Genomic DNA, 20,078 nt, shown 5'->3' with positions numbered 1-20,078 from the left:
AATGGCGCTGACATCGGCTGCATTGTTAGAACTCCTATTAGAATCTGGCTAGGACGCGTTGTACATGCTACGCAGTCCACCCGATAGAAAGGGGGTTAGGGTTAGCCTCCAGGATCATCATCATCATCATCATCATCGGTGAACCAGAACATACAAAAAGGATGCTGCCCGTGATGTGTTGTCAGCCAAAGTGGTAGAGTAATTTTTGTTTGAAAAGGAAGGAAATATTCGGGCTCCACCTTTCCAACAACAGGACAACCCCGGTTGACCCCACCAGGTGTCCGGGCGATCGCAAAAAAGAAAAAAAAAAATCATATGCAACATTAGCAGTCGCCATCTTCGGTTGAAATTCGGAAGTTGCTGCTCATATGTGTGTGGAGCATTAAATTTGTGTGCTTGATACCGCCGTAAATGGATGTGTCTTGATGTTTACATAGCGCAGGGCGATAACGACACTCACTCGGAATGACTATTCTCCCGACCAAGAAGTCTTCTCAGCAGAAAAACGAAGGAGATGGGTCTGACCCCAACGCATATCATGGCGACCGACATAGCCACTCTAACCACCCATCGGAAAACTACAATTTTCAGAACAGGAACTCTCCCCCTCGGTGGTCCAACACTAACTCAAGGGAAGAGAAAAGACCAGCGCATCCTCCTGGATCCAATTTCGATGAATTCGATAACGTGGACGGGGGTCCTACTCATTCGAAACGTAGACATAGAGCTTCGCCCCATCGGAGTCTGAGGAAGACACACAATCATTCACATTCACATTTGGGCCACGGTCACCGATCAACGGGCGTAGTGCCCAATTTTTCCAACCCGAGCACATCCCAAGGAAATAGCAGTCCTGTCGCAGAACGACCAGGGAATGCTGTTGCCGAGAATGATGATCCCAGCGGATATAACAGCGGAGATGAATACGACAAGCCTCCAGAGCTTTGGACACCAGAAGAATATCAGGAGGTCGGGATTGGCTCTGTTTTAAGATGGCTATTTAATAAGCTGTTGTGAGGAAATCTGAAACAACATATGAATGTTCCTTAGAATATGTCTCATAACCATATGCTGATGTTCAAACGAGAGTGTTGCTTCATCAACGTAGTCGTATTTATTATGCAAGACCTTAATGGAGCGCTACGAAAATTGTTGGTGTCTCTTGGTTTTGACGCTTTTTATTACGTGTCAAGGTGACTGTGTGCAGTTATGAGGAGTGCAATCAGGTGTTTATTTATGGCTAGGGTAAAGAACCAGATGGAGTAGGTCGGCTTTGTTTGTTGCTACAGGTGTCCCATTGTCTGCAAGAACAATTTTGGTGAAGGTTTTATGCATGCCACCTGTCTCCTGTGCAGAGGGAATACCATTTCGAGAAGAAGCTTAGAAAAAAGGGCCTTATGATAAAGAACATGGGCGAAGATGGTGCTTGCCTATTTAGGGCTGTAGGTAAGTGATGCTCATTTGTTGAGCTTTCGTGTCGTCGAAAATTTGTGCAGTCTGTGGCAGTAAATGTGCATTGGAGGTATGCTTAACATCTGGCTAATCTTCTCTACTAATTGGTGCCTTGACTAATTTTCTCTACATTCTTCAAACTTGGAATTTTTGTTTAGGACAAGGCAGTGTTGTAGCACACCTGTGCTCAGTTCATAATAATCAACTTTTTATGGAGAAAGTGAACCATTTTATTTCAGCTGACCAAGTGTACGGGGACCAAGAAATGCACCATGCCTTGAGAAAATTGTGCATGGATTACATGGTACGTCGTGCAGAGTTTGCCAGTAGCAGAGTATGGCCGTGTAGTGGGCAAGACATCTTTGTTACTGATGATAGTGCTGCCCTTTGTACAGGCAAAGAACTCTGACTACTACTCTCAGTATGTAACGGAAGACTTTGAAAAGTATGTGGAACGCAAGAGATGCGATCACATTCATGGCAACCACATCGAGATGCAGGCCTTGTCGGAAATGTTCAACCGTCCCATAGAGGTGTATCATTATAGTGCGGGTAAGTGTCAGTTACATTGCAGAAGTCTTCTTCGAAAGGTAACAAATCGGCCAAAAGAGGGTTTGTACATATCCAAGGTCTATCAGAGTGTGCGTATAACTCAGGACACAATAAAAGAGAGATTGTCGTGGGTGGTAGTGTGAAGCTAGGCAAAGGCACGCATGCCTTGCTGCCTGCCAAGGTGCAGAAAATTATTGGGCATATATTACAATTCCTTCAATATAAGGTTCAGTATCTACACTAGTGAATATCCCCAAGAGCTGTGTGAAAAAGAATTTTTATTTAAAGAGGGGATCAGCCACAAAAGTTGTGTAGATTTTTTGTTCTTTTCGACAAATTTTCCACATAGTAACACATCAGAACCATAGCGCGAACAATTTAATACAAGCTAGCTGGTGTGCTGTACACAAAAAGTGGCATATCCTTGTGTGTGAGGAAGAAAGTGCAGACATAATGAATGAAGCATCGACAAGAGTCTATGCTTCTTACCCTCCTCACTGTGCAACTTTCAATGCAGGTACACATTGCTGCAATGAACCGTCTTTTACGTTTATCTGGGATAACCTGGGGTGACCTGTCGCAACCCCTTTAAAACTTTGGACTTATGTTGGGATGTAATTTAGTGCGAAACCCCACTTCTAACATAATCCTCTCATATGTCTTGCAGAGCCCATTAACATTTTTCACGGTATGCAAAAGTCAGACAACGAACCAATCCGCCTGAGCTATCATCGCAATGTTCACTACAATTCCATCGTGGATCCTTTCAAAGCCACCGTTGGAGTGGGTTTGGGTCTCCCTGCTTTCAAGCCGGGGGTAAGTTGGCAGGACCAGCTTTTTTTTTGTCTGTCACCGACATGCAAAAGTATATGTATCAAGGTAACAGTTTAACTTCACTAACGAGCATATATAATATTGGAATGTTGCACAAAGCTGGCGGACAAAACGCTGGTGAAAGATGCGCTGCGGGCGTCGGAACAGCTAGAACTGGAGCGAGCCATGCTGGAAGACAAGCTGCGTGCTACAGACTGGGAAGCAACAAATGAGGCGCTCGAGGAACAAGTGGCCCGAGAGTCCTATCTGCACTGGCTACGGGACAACGAGATGCGATCCCGTAAAAAGGTGCCCCACTCCTTTGCATGGACTTTGAACGTGTGACGTACTCTGGTATCATGTTGCATGGAGATGCAGCGATGCATGTTTAGTTGGGACTGCGAGGTGAAGCCCGTGAAGCAGGCCTTGTAAGCTGAGCAGCCTTATACATAGGGTCTGTCTTTTTCGGGTTAAACCCAACTTTTCCCCCGAATTCCAATCACGTATCAGGTTTTATCACGTATCACACGCACAATTTACTAGTAATTTATACGGATGCATGATACAGATTTTATTTGAGCGCGACAATAAATATGCGAACACATTTGATGTTACAACATGGGGTGCTAGTCCCTATTAAGCACGAGGTACGTATATCTGACCAATAGGTGCATTTTAACCGTATGGCATGCTGGACAGAAGGCAAGACATGATGACACCCGACAACACCTGAATGCATCAATAGCACCCGATTTCACCCCGAATTACGGGTTTAAACATTGCACCAGATTTCACCCGGAATTACGAGTTTAAACATTGCACCCGATTTTTCCCTCCCGAATCAGGTAAAGGCACATAACCCGAAAAAGTCAGGCCCAACTTATACATTATTTTTGTCTCTTTGTCATTGGGTAGCATGTTTGCTGCACCCGTACGGAAACAGAAATGCGGGGTGTATCAAAAAGAAGCACCCGGTTTGAAAAGGCTATATCTTTAACATGCTTGAGCATAGAACCTTGCAATAAAGTTTAAAATACACATCTGAATAGACAGTTTCACTGATGGTTTTCACAAACGTTCAGTAACAAACATCTCCGCAAAACACCCCGGACAGTCTTAAAGGGAACAGCTAGCTCTTGGCTGACATGACGAGTGGACTTCTTTGGGCTATGTAGAAAACTCTGCCGGATGTGCTCAATGTCTTCGTCAGACACACGGGGTCAATCTGTCGACTGCCCTTTACACAACAAACTTGTCTCTTGGAACTGTTGGCGCCAGCGTCGAATGCTCAGAGCAGCAGTAGGAGGTGCTGCGCCATACTGTCGACAAAAATCGCAACGCACAGTTGTAACAAACTCACACTTGTTGAAACAGAGATCACAGAATGCTTTCTGTTGCTTCGTTGCCATGTCGACGCACTACTGGCGTCCAAGTGAAACTCTACAGTCGTGCCAAAATTCCGGTCGCATATGATTGTCTGCATCCACCGCAAGAAGTTTGTTCGCAGACAATCATTTGCATGGTGTTGGGAAACCTGATATTCCAACGTGTATTTTAAAATTTACTGCAAGATTCCGTGCTCATGCACGTAAAAGATTTAGCCTTTTGAAATCGGATGAGTATTTTTGATGCACCCCGTACAACAGTGCCACCCAGTCCACTGGCGGTACTTTCTAACCATTCTTTCGGTAACCTCTCCCACTGTAGCAGTTTAAAAATCTGAACTTCTGCCAGCAGTCTGGATACAGTAACGAAATTGAAAATGTCATTCATTGCAAATGAATGGTGCAACAGTGAAGTGAATGTTTCTACAATATTTTGTATTTTTTGTGTGCCCATGCTCAGGCTTTTCTAGCATGGAGCGTGGTATTTCATTCCTCTTTGAAAGTGTCCGCTAAGATTCCCAACCTGTTTAGTAGTCTATTGTGTATTTGGGAAATACTGAAGAAGTATCTGGCCTTGCTGCGCTTCGTGTTAGCTGAAGGTCTGAACCCAACACTTAACTTAACTTCTCAGAGTGTCTAAACTGGAATATACATATTAGGGATGTTGAAAAAAAACTAGCTGCCACAAATGCTATGTTAAGTAGGTACCGATATTTCTTGCCGGAAAAGGTAAAATTACAAGTTTACAGTGCATTGTTCGTCTCGAAATATAGCTACTGCTTTCTTATATGGGGCACGACTACACTTGGCAGTATAAATATGTTATCCAGTTTGCAAACGAGAGCACTTAGGATTATTGCTGGAGCTCGCCGTTTCTCCCATACTATAACAATATCCCTATATAGAAGTTCCTCCATTACAGACTTGCACTGACATATTCGGTGAGCGCTCGGCAAGACAACACAGCGTTTTTGCAACTTTGTAACATTCAAAAACGCCCCTCTCCTTATCAATTTCGTGCCGAACAGTTTTATACACGGCGATGTTGAACAAATTATTGCAAACAATCATTGCAATATCTGCTACCTACTGTTCTTAATAAATACATTCGCATCTTTTCCGATTTCCTGCTAATGTCTAAAAATAGACTTGTTTCCTTTTTCCTAGATACGGAATAGTGTGCTGTTTTTTTTTTTTGTGCCTTTGTCCTTGATATGTATCACATTCTGTTTATTTGCATGTGACTGCTGCTGTGCGTTGTATAATGGGAGCGCGAGCTCTGTCAAGCCTAATGGCTTTTTATCCCGACTTCCATCCGCAAAGGAGAAATAAACTGAAACTGAAACTTCTGCAGGCCCGTTCGGCTACTGCAACTTCGAGCTCGAGTCTCTCTTCCGATGGAGGAGGAGGAAATTCACCTGCGGGAGCAGCAGGCGGAAGAAGCTCCCCACGTTCTTCACCCCGCTCACGAACGAGTCCACGTACGGCACACGCTGTAGACGAGTCTGGGTCGGCTTCGCCTGGTCAGAAAGGTGGGACGGCTGTCACCGTGTCGAACAGCATCTCATGAAACGCGCGTTAAAGGGACGCTAAAGTGCAAAGATTTCCCCTTCTGACAATCAAATATGTCGTTTCCTTTACGGCAATATAAAAGGAACGAGATTCATCCATCGCATCGTTTTGAGGAAACCAATGACAGGCTCCTCCGCATTGCCATACTTCTTTGATAAGGATAGAGGAGGAAAAGCGTAAATCACGAGCGATGCAACCATTGAATCTCGTTCCTTTTGTGTTGCTGTCAAGGTAACCGCATCTTTTGTTCCATGTGGAGAATGTTTTGCACTTTGCATCATAATAGAGTGGCTGAGTTCTAGTGCCTCAAGTACAAGGGGAACAGACACACAAACACACCCTTTCTTTTCTCCCTCGCATTGTTCTCAGTCACTGATCTGTTCAAGCCACGATCCCACTAGATTATAACGACCATGTCATTATCGACAACCCCTATGAGGAGCCCGTCCACACGATCCGCTAGTAGCGCTACACATCGGCCCGCAAGATCTGCATCATGACTGGACAATGGAAATGTGAACTTTGAACGTGCAGAAGCGGACGTACGACTACCATAGCAGACGACAGCAACAGCTCCTATGAAAACGCGTAAAATGATTATGATAATCTACTTTAGAAAGAAGCATCTCCCGTGGGACATCCTCCACTTGTACAAAAATACTAAGGTTAGCTGAAGTGTATTGTAGAAATTGAGGAAGCAATAACCGGGCCGATGAGCAGCGCCACCACTAGCTCCCAAATGCGGCGCTGGGAAGGGGTGCCTATGACATGGTGGTTATATTCTAGTAGGTCGTGGTTCAAACACGAGGCAGGGCAACATCTGATGCAACTGAAGAGAGTTAGCTGAGGAGACTGCCATCTAGGGACAACACAAACACACATCGCCGTGTTAACACGTATCCCGCAAGGGACCCCTTTCAGTGGCTTTGGCAGCCATTGCGTGTGCCCAACGCATTGCCAGAGTTACTGAAAGGGTCCCTTGAAGCACAGGGATCCCTCAGGGCTCCCTTGCCTTGGGAGTAAGCCTCCAGTGCACATTGGCTCCCCCCCCCCCCCCCCCCCCCCCCCCGAGTTTATTTGAATTTCATTTTCTGGGGAGGGGGGGTGTTAGAGGCATATGTGTTTGTTTCATCCTCAGATGGAGCTCGCATCGGCTAGTTCTCGTTGCTCACCCAGATAAGTTGCACTATGAAATGTCACATGGTCTATTTGTAAGTTTTTTGTACGGAAACCACTGCGCAAATGTGCTAAGTAAACGGACTGGTTGGGTTATACAGTGCTGTATGAAACGCCAGCAGCTGTAGGTGATGAACTATGTCGCAGGACCTAAAGAATGTCTGACATTAGAGCCACTAAAGGGTCTTTGCCTCCCAGGTGCCACATTTGGTGCCACACCAGGTGCCACATGTGCACATTTGGTGACCCCAATTTGCACAGTAATTCAGGATGATGTTGGTTATTGACCGCTCAGCAACCACAGGCAGCAGTGTACCCATGCGCAGTTCTGAACCTTAACGAAAAAATATCTACACAACCTAGGATTCAGCCCAAAGGCAGGCAGTTCAGGCCTCTCGGGAACATCGTCCCACGGCGATGAAGCTACATCTGGAGTGCTAAGGGAGCAGGCAACAGGAACCACCGTCGTTGGCCATGCCGAAGAGAGCTTCCCCCTGGTGGAAACTGCCTCCTTTCTCAACAATTTGCCACCTGCTATGTTTGGTGAGTGAAAAGGCGCGTTCCTGTCCCCATTCGAAGGCCCGCCCGCAGGAGGAGAAAGAACTTTCTTCAACGTCCTGCAGGTCTCTCGGACTGGGATGACTCGGACATCTTGGCTCAGGTGCTAGCGCAGTCTCAGCAAGAATATCTGGACTCCCTCAAGCGCTCCACGGCATCACAGGGTTCTCCGTCTGCTTCCACAACTTCCATGCAGGCCACTCAGTCATCCTCAGTGCCAGGTTCTTCGTCGACCTTTTCGTGCCCTGGTGCCTCGACCGCGGGGGCATCGAGCTAACGCCAGTCCGTCAACGATACACCTGTTCCACCTCATTTTTTTCTTTTTTAATCATGGGGATGAGTTTGTGCATTCCCCATTTTTGTTTGGTTTGGCTCTTCCTTGCTTTGACTGGGTTTTTGTGGTGTGCCGAATAAAAAAACATTCGGCAGCAACGGCCCACTGACGATGTTGACAGTCCAGAGGGTATATTCAGGAATGCAAAAAGCAACTCTGCCATGCTTCAAGGTATTACAGCGTCTATCTGCAGAAGGTAGAGCTTAAATTAACGTGTTTTTAGGTAAAAATGACAGCAACAATCATGCCAGAATAATCTCAGACGTGCATTGCTTACAGTGGTTAACTCCCCCCCCCCTTTTTTTTTTCTTTCAGATGTTGGTTACAATAACCCCCTCCACCCCCTTAGCATTGCCACATCTTGAATGTAGCCTCGAATCTGCTTTCACATAGCTACAGATGCACCATGGTGCTGAAGCAAACTATTTACGAGTAGACTTTAATGGCACTGCATAGTTACTATTTATTTACATAGCTTTCGCGACTACAGTTCATACAATGGGGTGACTGTTTTAATAAGGAGCACCTGTAGCAGTTTAGTACCTCGCAGTACTTCAAGAATGTAATGTAATGGCTCTTCTAATTTTTGGGTGTTACACAAGTTGTTTGCCTACTTGCTGACAATATTGAACGTTGATTCCATTTTCTTTTTACTCTCGTCAAAGTCTTGGTTTGTACTCAGTGTGATCGCAAAACGTTGAGACTCGGTTGCTGAAGTGGAAGACGCTCTGTATTTACATGTGTTTCTGTTGAAGCGCGGCCTGCTGAGCAATTTGAAGCATATGGTTGTATATAGTGTTTGTGTACAGTTCCAGCTAATGGGTAAAATAACCGGTGTAGTGCACTTCGCGTGCAGTCAATTTGCTTATCTATCCCTTCCCTGTACACGTGCTGTCTCCTCAGATAATAAATATCCAGTGTGCAGCAATGTGTGTCCTGTGTTATATTACATAAAATGGGCTGATACCATTTGCTTTTGGACCTTTGGGTGTAATTATACGGGGCATTTCTTTTTATTCGACAGATTTGTTATAAAAGAACTGTTAGAGCTGCATAAATTTCGTTTTTCGCAGGTGAGTTTTACGGCTGTGTGGACATACTGTAGGACACCGTATGCAACTACTAGACAACTAATTAGCTGAAGTTCATTAATTATAATTTAATCAGACTGGAATACTCCTCATCCCTTAAATTGTTGGTTGAACTGCAGTTTTGTGTACGACGCTTTAACTGGTCGTGCTATGTGAAAGCTGTGTTGTTCTATTATCGTGTTATGTGAAAGGCACTGTTGGTTTTGCTACTGACTGCCAACCTCGGCTCACAAGCCCTTGTTGGCTTAGATGGGTCTGTTCCTCATAACCAATTTTTGAATAAAAGAAAGAAAAAATTAACTGGTTAATTAGATGTTTTCTAGGAAATCCGATATAAGAATTGGAGATAGTCATTATTCAAATCCATCATCCTTATTGAGCACCTTGAGAAGCGAACGTACCTTCAGATGTAAATTCCTGAATTTTCCTATGCAAATGAACTGAAGCCAGAACTACACTCTTCTCTAGCGCGGAAAAGACACAATCTTGGCCTTATCTGGGGCGGAGAGCGGTCTATCTGACCAGCAGACTGGCACCTACTCTAATCAGCTCCAAAACACGTGGAATGCCAATAGCTTTTCCTGCGCTCAAGTAGTGCACAATTCTCCTTTTGGCTCATTTCCATACCAAGATTCGGGAATTTGTCTCAAGGTGTGTTCACTTCTGAGGACAGTGGATTTGGATAATGACCGGCTCCAATTCTGCTATTGCATTTCCCAGAAAACATCTAATTAATAGGTTCATGAATGAATTTTAGTTAATTAGTCGTCCAATAGTTGCATACACTGTCCTGCAGTATGTCTACGTAACCCGACTGGCAAGATGGCGTCACTGATGTTTATAAAAAATGGCATATATATATTTAGTTCATTTTTTCATTTCAGGTCACTTTTTATATATCAAAATTCAGAATTTGTATTAAAAATTTATCAAAAAATACCCTGTATATTGTAATTTGCATTTCCTAATTGAAATGTGTGTCTTGGGTAATTACAGCTGAAGTACTATGGAACACTCTTGTAGCAAATGTCTGTGCAGTACACTATGGGATGGAACAAACATTCACACCACTTCATGTATGCAATGCGGAGAAGTGCTCTACCTTCTCTAACTTAGCAATCCACTTTGCAAACCTTCTAGAACAGGTAATATAAGGTGATAGGAAACAAACATGCACTCCTGTCCTTGCTAAGTGCCTGGCATGAAATTATACCATTAATCTGCATTAACAAAGGCCTGGACAATGTATACATTCCAGTTTGACATACGACATAATGCCTAGTTGGAATCACAACACACAAATATATAATAACTCTCCTAACAAACTGTCACCAGACCTGGCACATCCCAACCAATACCATATTTTGTGGCAAAAGGCTCGAAGAATACTTAGAGGCAATGTAGTTAAAAGCTTGTTTTTTCGTCTTGATCTAAGTTTTTATTTGTTTTCATACCTGTTCACAGCAGAGTGAATTCTTTTCACTTGCTCACTGAAAACCTATACATCCTATAGTATATGAAGTGGCAGAACAGTCTGTACATTGTCACTTTAAAAATTGTTAAAAGTGTAAAATGTCAATATTCATAACGCAAAACGGGCATTGAACTATTCCACTAACGCTGTAGTTCGGTGTAACTCGCGTTTCCTAAACGCTCCTCTCCGTCAGAGTCATCCGTGTCATCAACATCTGTCGAGGCAAGCGCGTGGTCGACCTCATAGTCCAAGATCTCTGCATCCGCCAGGTGCGACTCGCCGTGGACGAACTTCGCGAACCGCACGGGGTCCCTCAACTTAGCCATGACCCTCCATGCATCACAGTGTGGACTGCTGCAGTACTTCCTCAACGTCATCAACGCTTTCTGAGTCTCCTCGTTTGCCTGCCTGATATACTCCTCTTCGGTCAGCATCACCACTTTCGGTGGACGGCGTTTCCTCCACCATGTGCGCAGCCGTGCCATCCACTTCCTTGGGAAATTATAAGTCGTGAGAATTATCACGACGATGCTCATCGTTGCCTCGCGTATTTCTGAGGAGAGAAACATGGCAATCAGGGCCACGAGCTGAAGGGACCACTGCAGCAAGTCAAGCGTGCGTGGGTTACTTGGCGGACCCAGCCTGTAGCAGACGGCAAAGCTGATCAAAGCGGACATGGCCAAGTAGGCAGTCAGGGCTGATCTGTAGCCAGACAGCACGTCATATATATTCGCCCAGAGAATTTGAAAGAAGTACAGGGACAGTGACCAACCGAATCCAATGACGGCGTAGGCTCCGAGCTTTCTCGGAAAAAATCTGCTGGCGATAAAGACGATTATCAGAAGGGACGCTAGGACTCCAACACTGATGCCGCAAGAGTAGAAGACTGCTGTATTGCGGCACAAGGATGGCACAGCATAGAAAAGTAGAATAGCAGACACCAGTTGCAGCAACTTCCAGTAGTTCACTCTACGGATGACGAACTCAAATCTATAGGCGTCTTCAGACACGAGGCCGATGCAATGTGGTCGAAACGTTGGGAATGAGATGGTCGACTGTTTCCAAGGCAGCAAGGGCAGCCAGCTAGCCAGCAGAGCTTCGTGTTGTTCGTGCACTTTAGCAGAGCTTTCGCCTTCAAATAAGGTGTATTTTTCCGGTATAACTTTAAATTCGACGTGCAGCGTTCTGACTAACGAAAAATAGGATAGTGGTTCACCATGATAGCAGTAAACTTTGAGCTCCCCGCTCGGTACGGTCTCGTAATACAGTTCACCTTCAGCGAGAGGCTTAAAGTTTTGGAGTTTGTAATTGGCACTGGAAATTCCTACACAGCAGGCTACAAGCCCAGTGAGTCTCACTAGCGTAGCCAGCATGCTTCACAGTGTGTTCCACGCCGAACTTGCGGAGATGGCTTGGAGATGCTGTCACGATGTCCGTTGGTTGCGCTTGCACGTGCTGTTCCGACGACACATATCCTCACGGCTCTTGGCGTGCGTTTACTAATGGCGAGCGTCTTCAAATTTCAGAGAGATTCAAATCAAACGTAAACACGTTGGTCACGTGCTTCTTTAACCTCATCCGCCTGTGTCCGCAGCCTCGTTCCCAGGGTACCGCAAAGATTACGAAGTTGGTTTTTGAACGTTTTGATCGTAGTTTTGATATCGTCGTCGGGATGTCTGCGTTAGTTTTTTAAGATAACCTGTGACACGATAACACCTAGATTTAACTGTGTATATTTACACGAGATGAAGCCTGGATTTCACAAGATCGAACTCAATAGGACAGTATGGGAAGTTCCGACGAGGTACATCAATTTGGCACCCATCGGCGTTGGGGCCTATGGGCAAGTTTGGTGAGTAAGCGTAAGCCTAAATATTAGTGTCAAATTACAATTTTACAGCGCGTTATCGATCGCGTACACTAATTACGTCGGTTGTAGTGTCTTCTGTGTGCATATACTGTGAAGATCCACTTTGCTGAGCGCAGTGTACGGGTCGTACGTGCTCTGTGCGTATGGTTGCATGCCATGCGCTAGCGATGTGATTGCAGTGCCTTGGACTTCACGGAATGAAGCTGCAACAAAGTTATATTTCCCATGATTACGGTTTGTATGTTTCGGACAGCAAGTTCACTGTGCTGCTCTGGTCCCGACTGTCTACAGCTGCAGCAAGACATAGTTAACCTCTATCTCTTCATGGTAAAATAAACTAGGAATGCTCCATGCTTTCTGAGCGCACTTGTCTGATTTCAGATTATTATCATTAGTGTGCTTGTGTTGCATGGGTCATTATTCCAGCTTATTATTTCATTACTTGCCAACTTTTATAATTAGCAGGCAATAATGCTGTTACAATCTTAGCAGTTGTAGAAGAATAACGAACTTTTCTTGGCTTCCTTCATGGACAAGCATGTTGTCAACAGTAGAGTACTTAAAGCACACTGTGAGCTTTGCCATTCACTATATCCATCGTCAATAGAGGCGAAACACTTCCGAATGGGATTCCTATAATAACCACAAATCAAGTCTCGCTGTAGTTGGCAATACAAACACAGCAACAAACGTGACATCTTTGATGGCAACGAAGATGTCACTGCAGTAATGACTGAGTTAGGATTGCTGAAGGAGGTTGGACCAGTGCCCTGCATTTTACGCTATGGCTGTTTGGAAGAATTGAAAGTAGGAAAAAGTTGGCACGTGCGAGGACTTCAGGTGTAACCACTCAAGCAAAAATAGATTGCCAAGGTTACAGTAAGCTTCTATAACGACACGGAAGACACGCGAGGTGTCAGCAATCTGGTCTGGGATGCTTTTTCTTGGCACTGTTTATTGTTGTTGAGCTGGGCTGCAACAAATTTTGAGTATCTCCCCGTTTTGCAGCCTCGAGTCTTTTGTGAACCTGTAAGGCATTGAGCCAATTTCTTTTTTTTTTTAATGTTTAGTGAAAGCTTCTCTGTGGTGCTGATTGCAATGCCTGAAAATAATGTGCCAGGAGGCATAGCAGACCTCTCTTCCTTGCTTTTACTCAGTAAAAAAAAAAAAAAATTAAAAGCAGTGTTTGTCAGATTTGAATACTTCTGTTAAAAATTTATTTTTAATGGACAAGTAAACACGTGAGTTCTCACAGTGATTGTTTCTAAAAACTATGCCACCTCTGTCAAGCTCAATTATGAATGTGCACGCACAAACCTGCAGCTTTTGCTTCTGCAGTCTGCCATGCACTAGGCACATTGCTCATTTGGAGATGAGCATCTCTATACAAAAAAAAAAAAAAAAATCTAAAAAAGAAGAGAGAGAGAGAGTTTCAAAGATGGCTTTAATATAAATAACATATAATAACATAAATAATATAAATGGGGCGAAGGGTTACACAAATTTATACCTGCTACTGCCTTTTGACCCCTGGATGCACAAGCGATGTACTGATATGTGTAATTACAAGGAATTGAGCCTTAGAATGTTGATGCCACAAATTCCCTCCACTCCTTGTACTTACTGTTTTTGCATTAATTATTTCAGTTCTGCCCTGGACACAGAACGCAGGCAAAAGGTAGCAATAAAGAAACTTTCAAGGCCGTTCCAGTCAGCCATTCACGCCAAGAGGACGTACCGAGAGCTGCGTTTGCTCAAGCACATGGATCATGAAAATGTAACAGCTTTCGTGATCCTGCTTTCGCACGTTATAAAGTTGCGAACGTTTTCTCTTCCAGGTGATAGGCCTTCTAGACGTATTCACGCCGTCTACGACCCTAGAAGATTTCCAGGATGTGTGAGTTGTAGTTTCCAGGATGTCAACGGTTGCGTCTTGTATCCTCAAAGTACGAAAAACTTCTTTGTGTGGTTGTTTCAGATACCTCGTAAACCACCTAATGGGTTCAGACTTGAACAATATCATTCGAACACAGAAGCTGAGTGACGAGCACGTTCAGTTTCTTGTCTATCAGATTCTTCGTGGGCTCAAGGTAAGGCATGAAAGTTTGCCAGACGCTACTAACACTGGTGGCATCTGAAGTTAGCAGATGCCCATAGAATGTACATAGGGTTCTTCATTTTGGGGTTAAACCCGATTTTTCACTATAGTTCCCCCGAACAGTTTTTGAAGAATCCGGGTAAAACCCGATATCTACCCGAAATCTTTGTGGTCCTTCAACTTGTCGTTCTAGGTAAACCGTCGGAAAAGTGAATCATAATATCAGTAAAGACTGCCATTTGTGACAACCTATATGTCCTCCTTTTATGATCCACTCCTGCGGGAGTCAAAGACAAGCTTTTGTGGAGCAAGTGTTTGAATACTGTGATCATCCATTGCCCCAGTTCCGAGCGGAAATATAACGATTCCTGTTTCTTGTCCCAGTATCACAACAGTGGCTTCTTTCATATGCCTCTCGTTTCACTCAAAAGTTCCCAGATGACATATCAAACAGAGATCGTAGCGCCCGATTTTTCGTGTGTAAATAGCACCCGATTCCCCTCACCCCCCCACCCCCTGAATTTGAAAAATCATAAAACCCGAAAATGAAGAACCCTAATTGCACTTTCCTTCAGTGCATACTTATCTGTGGCCTTTGTTGCAACAGAAGTGAGTTGACAAGCCTTTTTTGTTCATTATTTTTTGCTTGAATATATGCGCAATAGTAGGCCTTATTTTGGGTCCGCAGCCTGCTATGCACAGATGTCCGTTTGCCCAGTTTCAGATCTCTTCGCCTGACACACTCATTGCATCAAAGGCCAAATATCGTTTGTTAAAATAAATTATGTAACTAAATATGCCATCCCGATACTTGACTCATTGTATTTTTTTCTTTCCTTTTTCAGTACATCCATTCAGCTGGAATCATACATAGGGTACAACCTTTTGTCTTTGTTTTCCTCTTTGTATGAAGTATTGTTCAGTCTGCATTGTTCAATCTGTATAATGTGTAACTTTCTGTAAGCATTAATGCTGAACCCCTTCTGTAATGGCTTAGGGCACTGAGGATAACGTAAACTAAAATAAAAATAATAATAACTCTAATAACTATAAACATGCTGCCAGGATTAGTTTTCTCTGCAACCCAGTTGACGTGGAATTTTTACTAAACATTGGTTATTGCAGTGATAGTGATAAATTTTTTTTTTTTTTTCGTGACCATACAGCATGATTCGTAAGTGCACATGCTGAACACATGCTGGTATTGGACATGGTATTGGTGCTTTATGCTGTGCATGTATTGAGAATGAACTTTGGCTCCTGGTGTGTAGGATCTGAAACCCAGCAATATAGCAGTCAACGAGGACTGCGAGCTCAAGGTGAATAATAGCTCTCGTCACATTTTATATTGCAACCTGTGGCTGAGCAGACACTTTGTGTCTTCCTAGATACTGGACTTTGGTCTGGCACGACATGCAGAAGTGGAAATGACTGGGTACGTGGCCACACGCTGGTATCGTGCCCCCGAAATCATGCTCAACTGGATGCACTATAATCAAACAGGTAACAAATAAAAAGTACAGGACGGTTACGATTGTGTAACGAGAATTTCAGCGGTAGCTGTTGTGTGTGCTTGTTGACACTTTTATATAGTATGATACTGATATATGCGCAACTACTCTAGAGTGACAAGTACTGCCTTGTGGTCTGTCAAGTGAGTGGTGATGTGTTGAGCTGGGTTTAGCGGAACAAAAATATTACTAAAGTTAAGACAAAAGCGGGGCAGGAAATGTTGAAAAATAGGGATACTTTCCGGGACAAAGTACCCATCTCTGAGTATGTCAAAACTGCTTTAGATTATTTTCGCTTGTTTTGCATCACCGAAACCGACAGTCAACAGACAGAAGGAGACAGAGAAGAAGAAGAAGAGAGGAGAAGCGGAGGGTTTTGTGATGCGACCACAGCGATTCCACGATACCTTCCTGTTAACAGATACCACCGTAAAATTCCTTTGGAAGTAATGATAATCCCTTTGCATAATGATCTCATGAAGGTGATGTTGCATGTGGTCAGGATTTTCAGCATTATTTGAAAAGCTTGGGAGGTTCTTTAGCACACGCAAATTATCTTGTGAAAAACACTTTTAATTTTTCGGAATGTCATACGAACCTGTGCTCAGTGCAGTGCTGCAACTCAATACCTACCTATTATGTAGGTTTACGATTTTTGTCACCAGGCGGCCTTCGTAGCCTTGAACCCTTTACGTTTTATGAGAACCTTTGGGGATGTTTCTTTTTGTTCTGTTTTGTTTTCATGTACATTGCAAAAATTTAAAAGGAAGTGTAAACAGTATTTTGTCAAGCTTGCTATGTAGCTAGTGAACGTGCTCTAATGAAAATGCTTTCATCCGTATAATGTGTTTATCAATGAGATGGGAGTGACAGAAGAAAAGTAAAAATAGGAATTTGCCATGACATCTAGGATAAGCACCCAAGATGCTAAGCCCCAGGATAAGGATAAGCACCCAAGTGGGAAGAGAGCCACTCTGGCATCGCCTAGCAAAAAATGGTGCTTTCGTAACGAGGATCACCTCTCAAACTGTAAATAGATGACCAAAACACCCTCCGCCATTACTTCTACTAAGCACCACCGTGGTCCGCTGGCCGGAATGGCGCTGGCGTTCAAGTTAACTCTGATGCTAGCTGCACCTTCCAACAAGAATTGCACGTGTATAGAATTATTAGAAGTGCACGGTAAACTTTCTGGTGTATGTATACAGACCAGTTTAAGCACTTGTGGAAGTTTTGACCAACAGTGATAATTTTTCATTTCTCCTGTGCAGTGGACATCTGGTCCGTAGGATGCATCATGGCAGAGCTTATCACCTCCAAGACCCTGTTCCCTGGCAACGATCGTATCCTTTGGATTCTGCAAAAACATTCCACATCCTATTGTCTCTCCTAAGCGAGATACACGGCATCGCTTCCTTCGTGGAAATCTTCTTAGCATGCACAGCTCTCAAATCTTTCTTTCCTGTCCTGTTTGCTTCTTCAAAAAGCATGTGAAAACCGGCAGTGCAGTGTACAGCACAGAACTCTTGAAGTGCTTTTGCATGCAGGACATGCGAACAGTTGCACAAGAATTTCCGATCCCATCTCGAGATCCACATTGATGGGATAGTAAAAACCGCTCGCGATTCTGAGCCCTACTTATTGCCAAATCTGGCCACCACCCGTGGTAAATGGCTTTTCTTGCGGATACCATATTTTCCTGTGTATATAACATTAATGCACATTGTACATTGTAAAGAGTGTCCCAAAGGGACAGTGTGTGTTATACATTGGAGTTTTTCCTGGAAGTGCTCCTGTTAAGAAGATGCAGTGCAACCTCTGGCCTCTGTGCTTTGTCCACCCATGACCTAGGTGTAAAATGTTCATTTAACTGCCATGCAGATAGGCTTCTAAAAAGTAGTTCAGCTCAACGCATGGGCTGCGGCTGCTGTGGACACTAAGAGTTCACAATTTCTGTGCTAACCGCCATCGATTCGTGTTACACGTTGGACATTCCCCAAATTCCTCTAATTTCCAGAGCAAGGTGCATTATACATCGTTGTACACTATACACTGGAAAATACAGTAATTTTTGCTTCTGGGCTGTGCAAAAATGCTTGGGAGTATACAGGGGCGTCGGAAGGTGGGGGCAGAGGGCCCCCTCCCCCCCTATGAACATTTGCTCTAAGGGTCCCAGTAAAGTTTCTTCCGTTGTTGCTGGAAGATGGTCGGTTGATGTAGCTCACAGATCGGAGATATTCCCAAGAGACGTCCGACAGGCGGTATTCTTGAACAATAACTGGGCTTTATTTACATAACTATATGGAAGACCATGCTATAGCGACTGAAGTCACGGGGCTTTCGCCTCGTCTTCATCAAGTCGTTGCGGCTCCCACACACGAATTTTCGTGTGTCCTCCGCTTAAAAGGGTGACATTTGAGACATAACCCACCGCCAGCAAACACCAATCGCAGAAGCCCGGTTCACATGTCTCCAACTCATGGTTAGCCTAGTTTGAATTTAGAACGAACCAGGCACCTCCTAATTGTCCGCCCACTACTCGATATTTATGGGTAACGGACCAAACTGTCAATCCGTGCCCCATGCAACTTTGGACAGTGCATCTTCCTTGGCCCACTGTACTGATTTATTGCCAGCGAGCATCTGGTCGCGAAGACCCCCTGAGATGTCAAGTGTCCCCCGTCCAACGTGCCTTCCCCTAGTCTCTGTCGGGTGGCTATTGCACTGTGTTGGAAATGCACAATATTCGCGGGGTTTCTAAAATGTACAACTCTTACAGTCCCGCCACCTCATTTCTCATGTGTACGTGTCGTCCGAGACGGACTTGCTTTCAGCTCTGTTACCGCGCAGAGCGAAAATGAATACCCATATAGGTATACTGTCCACCCAATTACCCTATGTGATACTGTATGTGCGGACCTGCTGCGCAAAGGGTAGCGACACACCATTCAGTAGCCTTGCTTAGACGATACAGGAAAACGCAGATTTCGCTCCCACAAAGGACGTCGACTTGGTTTTGATCAATGCAGGGAAACATTCGAGGCTAGAAAGGGAAACCCTTATCCTGCTGCGAGGAGTCTTTAAGCAATTCGCTGGTGTGCTCGATGACTCGTGTAGCACGTCTGCTGTCTTTGCTTGAGCCACGGCCAGAACACTCGACTGAGCCTTTTTACTGCAACAATAATGACACCGATTGCAGATGAAACCATTGCACTTTTGACAAGAGCAAAAAAATAAAAATAGATAAAGGAACACGCTACCACTCACTCACTTCTATTTGTCGTGTCGCACTTCATGAAACAACGAACCAATATTTCAGTTTGTACTGCTCGGACGACAATTTCTTTTTCGCCTCAAGGTAATCAAGAACGTGAGTTGGCCTTCCCGTATGCGTTACGACCTCCACAGTCAGTGGTTCCATCGACGAGTAATTTCTAATGAGCACATCAATTGCTCCTCTGGGTTAGGTTGGGTTAAGTTGGGTTGGGTTAGGTTAGGTTAGGTTAGGTTATGGCTGGCCCTCCCTGCCATGAGGCACTTCCGACGCCCCTGGAAGTATAATACACCTAACGTTGGTGCTCACGTGTACGTAGAGATGTGGGGTTACCCTTAACTGGAGCAGACATTGATCAGCTGATGCGGATCATGAGAGTCGTGGGCACTCCGGACACCTTCTTACTCATGAAAATGACCAGCGAGGAGGTAGAGCACTCGCTCTCTCCCATTCATACCTTGCTTGCATGTGAACACTTTCCTTCCTGTGTATGCTTTCCTCACTCTTGTTTGCATGCATCAGTGAGAGCGGCTACATGTAGCACTAAACGTAGACGGAGATTCACTAAATAATTTTGATAATGGCATGATGGCAGAAGTGGGCTTGAGCCTTGACACTGTAAGACATAAACCAGTTGAACCGGATAATGGCACTGTGTGGCACGCCCGACGAGGAGCTGCTGAGCAAAATTTCTAGCAGGGAGGTTTGTAAATTGAAGCATTTTATTTCTTCTTTCAGAATGCATGTAGTGTAAAAAAGAAAGTATTGCAAATAAGAACATCAGGTTTGAGTCTGGTACACTAAAGTGCATAGTATGCTCTTAGGGCAAGGTTTGTCATGTTGAACATGTGCTTTGTGTCGCTGCACTTTGGGCTACCCATTCTATATTTCCGAGCTGCGTGAGTTGTGGAATTTTGA

General features: G+C 44.3%; 3 protein-coding genes across 9 annotated transcripts in view; 2 read left to right on the top strand and 1 right to left on the bottom strand.

Moving 5' to 3' along the window:
- The first annotated feature begins 299 nt into the window (after positions 1-299).
- Positions 300-8,770, top strand: LOC135399136 (OTU domain-containing protein 5-B-like). Its single transcript, XM_064630858.1, has 9 exons — positions 300-969; positions 1,356-1,446; positions 1,692-1,756; positions 1,848-2,004; positions 2,672-2,820; positions 2,938-3,126; positions 5,557-5,734; positions 7,314-7,493; positions 7,574-8,770. The coding sequence occupies exons 1-9, from the start codon at positions 466-468 to the stop codon at positions 7,783-7,785; spliced, it is 1,725 nt and encodes a 574-aa protein (XP_064486928.1). The 5' UTR covers positions 300-465; the 3' UTR covers positions 7,786-8,770.
- A 1,704-nt stretch (positions 8,771-10,474) lies between these two features.
- Positions 10,475-12,004, bottom strand: LOC135399140 (nuclear envelope integral membrane protein-like). Its single transcript, XM_064630872.1, has one exon. The coding sequence runs from the start codon at positions 11,778-11,780 to the stop codon at positions 10,548-10,550; it is 1,233 nt and encodes a 410-aa protein (XP_064486942.1). The 5' UTR covers positions 11,781-12,004; the 3' UTR covers positions 10,475-10,547.
- The window catches only part of LOC135399139 (mitogen-activated protein kinase 14A-like), an 18,957-nt gene continuing 10,880 nt past the window's right edge, over positions 12,002-20,078 (top strand). For 2 of the 7 annotated variants that reach the window (XM_064630867.1, XM_064630865.1), the window contains exons 1-9: positions 12,003-12,259; positions 13,925-14,054; positions 14,116-14,174; positions 14,256-14,367; positions 15,221-15,250; positions 15,647-15,694; positions 15,764-15,878; positions 17,158-17,229; positions 19,784-19,863. In XM_064630867.1, the coding sequence (XP_064486937.1) occupies positions 12,153-12,259; positions 13,925-14,054; positions 14,116-14,174; positions 14,256-14,367; positions 15,221-15,250; positions 15,647-15,694; positions 15,764-15,878; positions 17,158-17,229; positions 19,784-19,863 (753 nt within the window). In that variant the 5' untranslated portion in view covers positions 12,003-12,152. The other 5 variants (XM_064630866.1, XM_064630868.1, XM_064630869.1 and 2 more) reach the window with 5 other exon arrangements.

Source organism: Ornithodoros turicata, chromosome 6, assembly GCF_037126465.1.
Source record: "Ornithodoros turicata isolate Travis chromosome 6, ASM3712646v1, whole genome shotgun sequence".
Taxonomy (NCBI): Eukaryota; Metazoa; Arthropoda; class Arachnida; order Ixodida; family Argasidae; genus Ornithodoros; species Ornithodoros turicata.
Note: the sequence above shows the minus strand (reverse complement) of the source record. Positions and strands in the feature narration are given on the sequence as shown.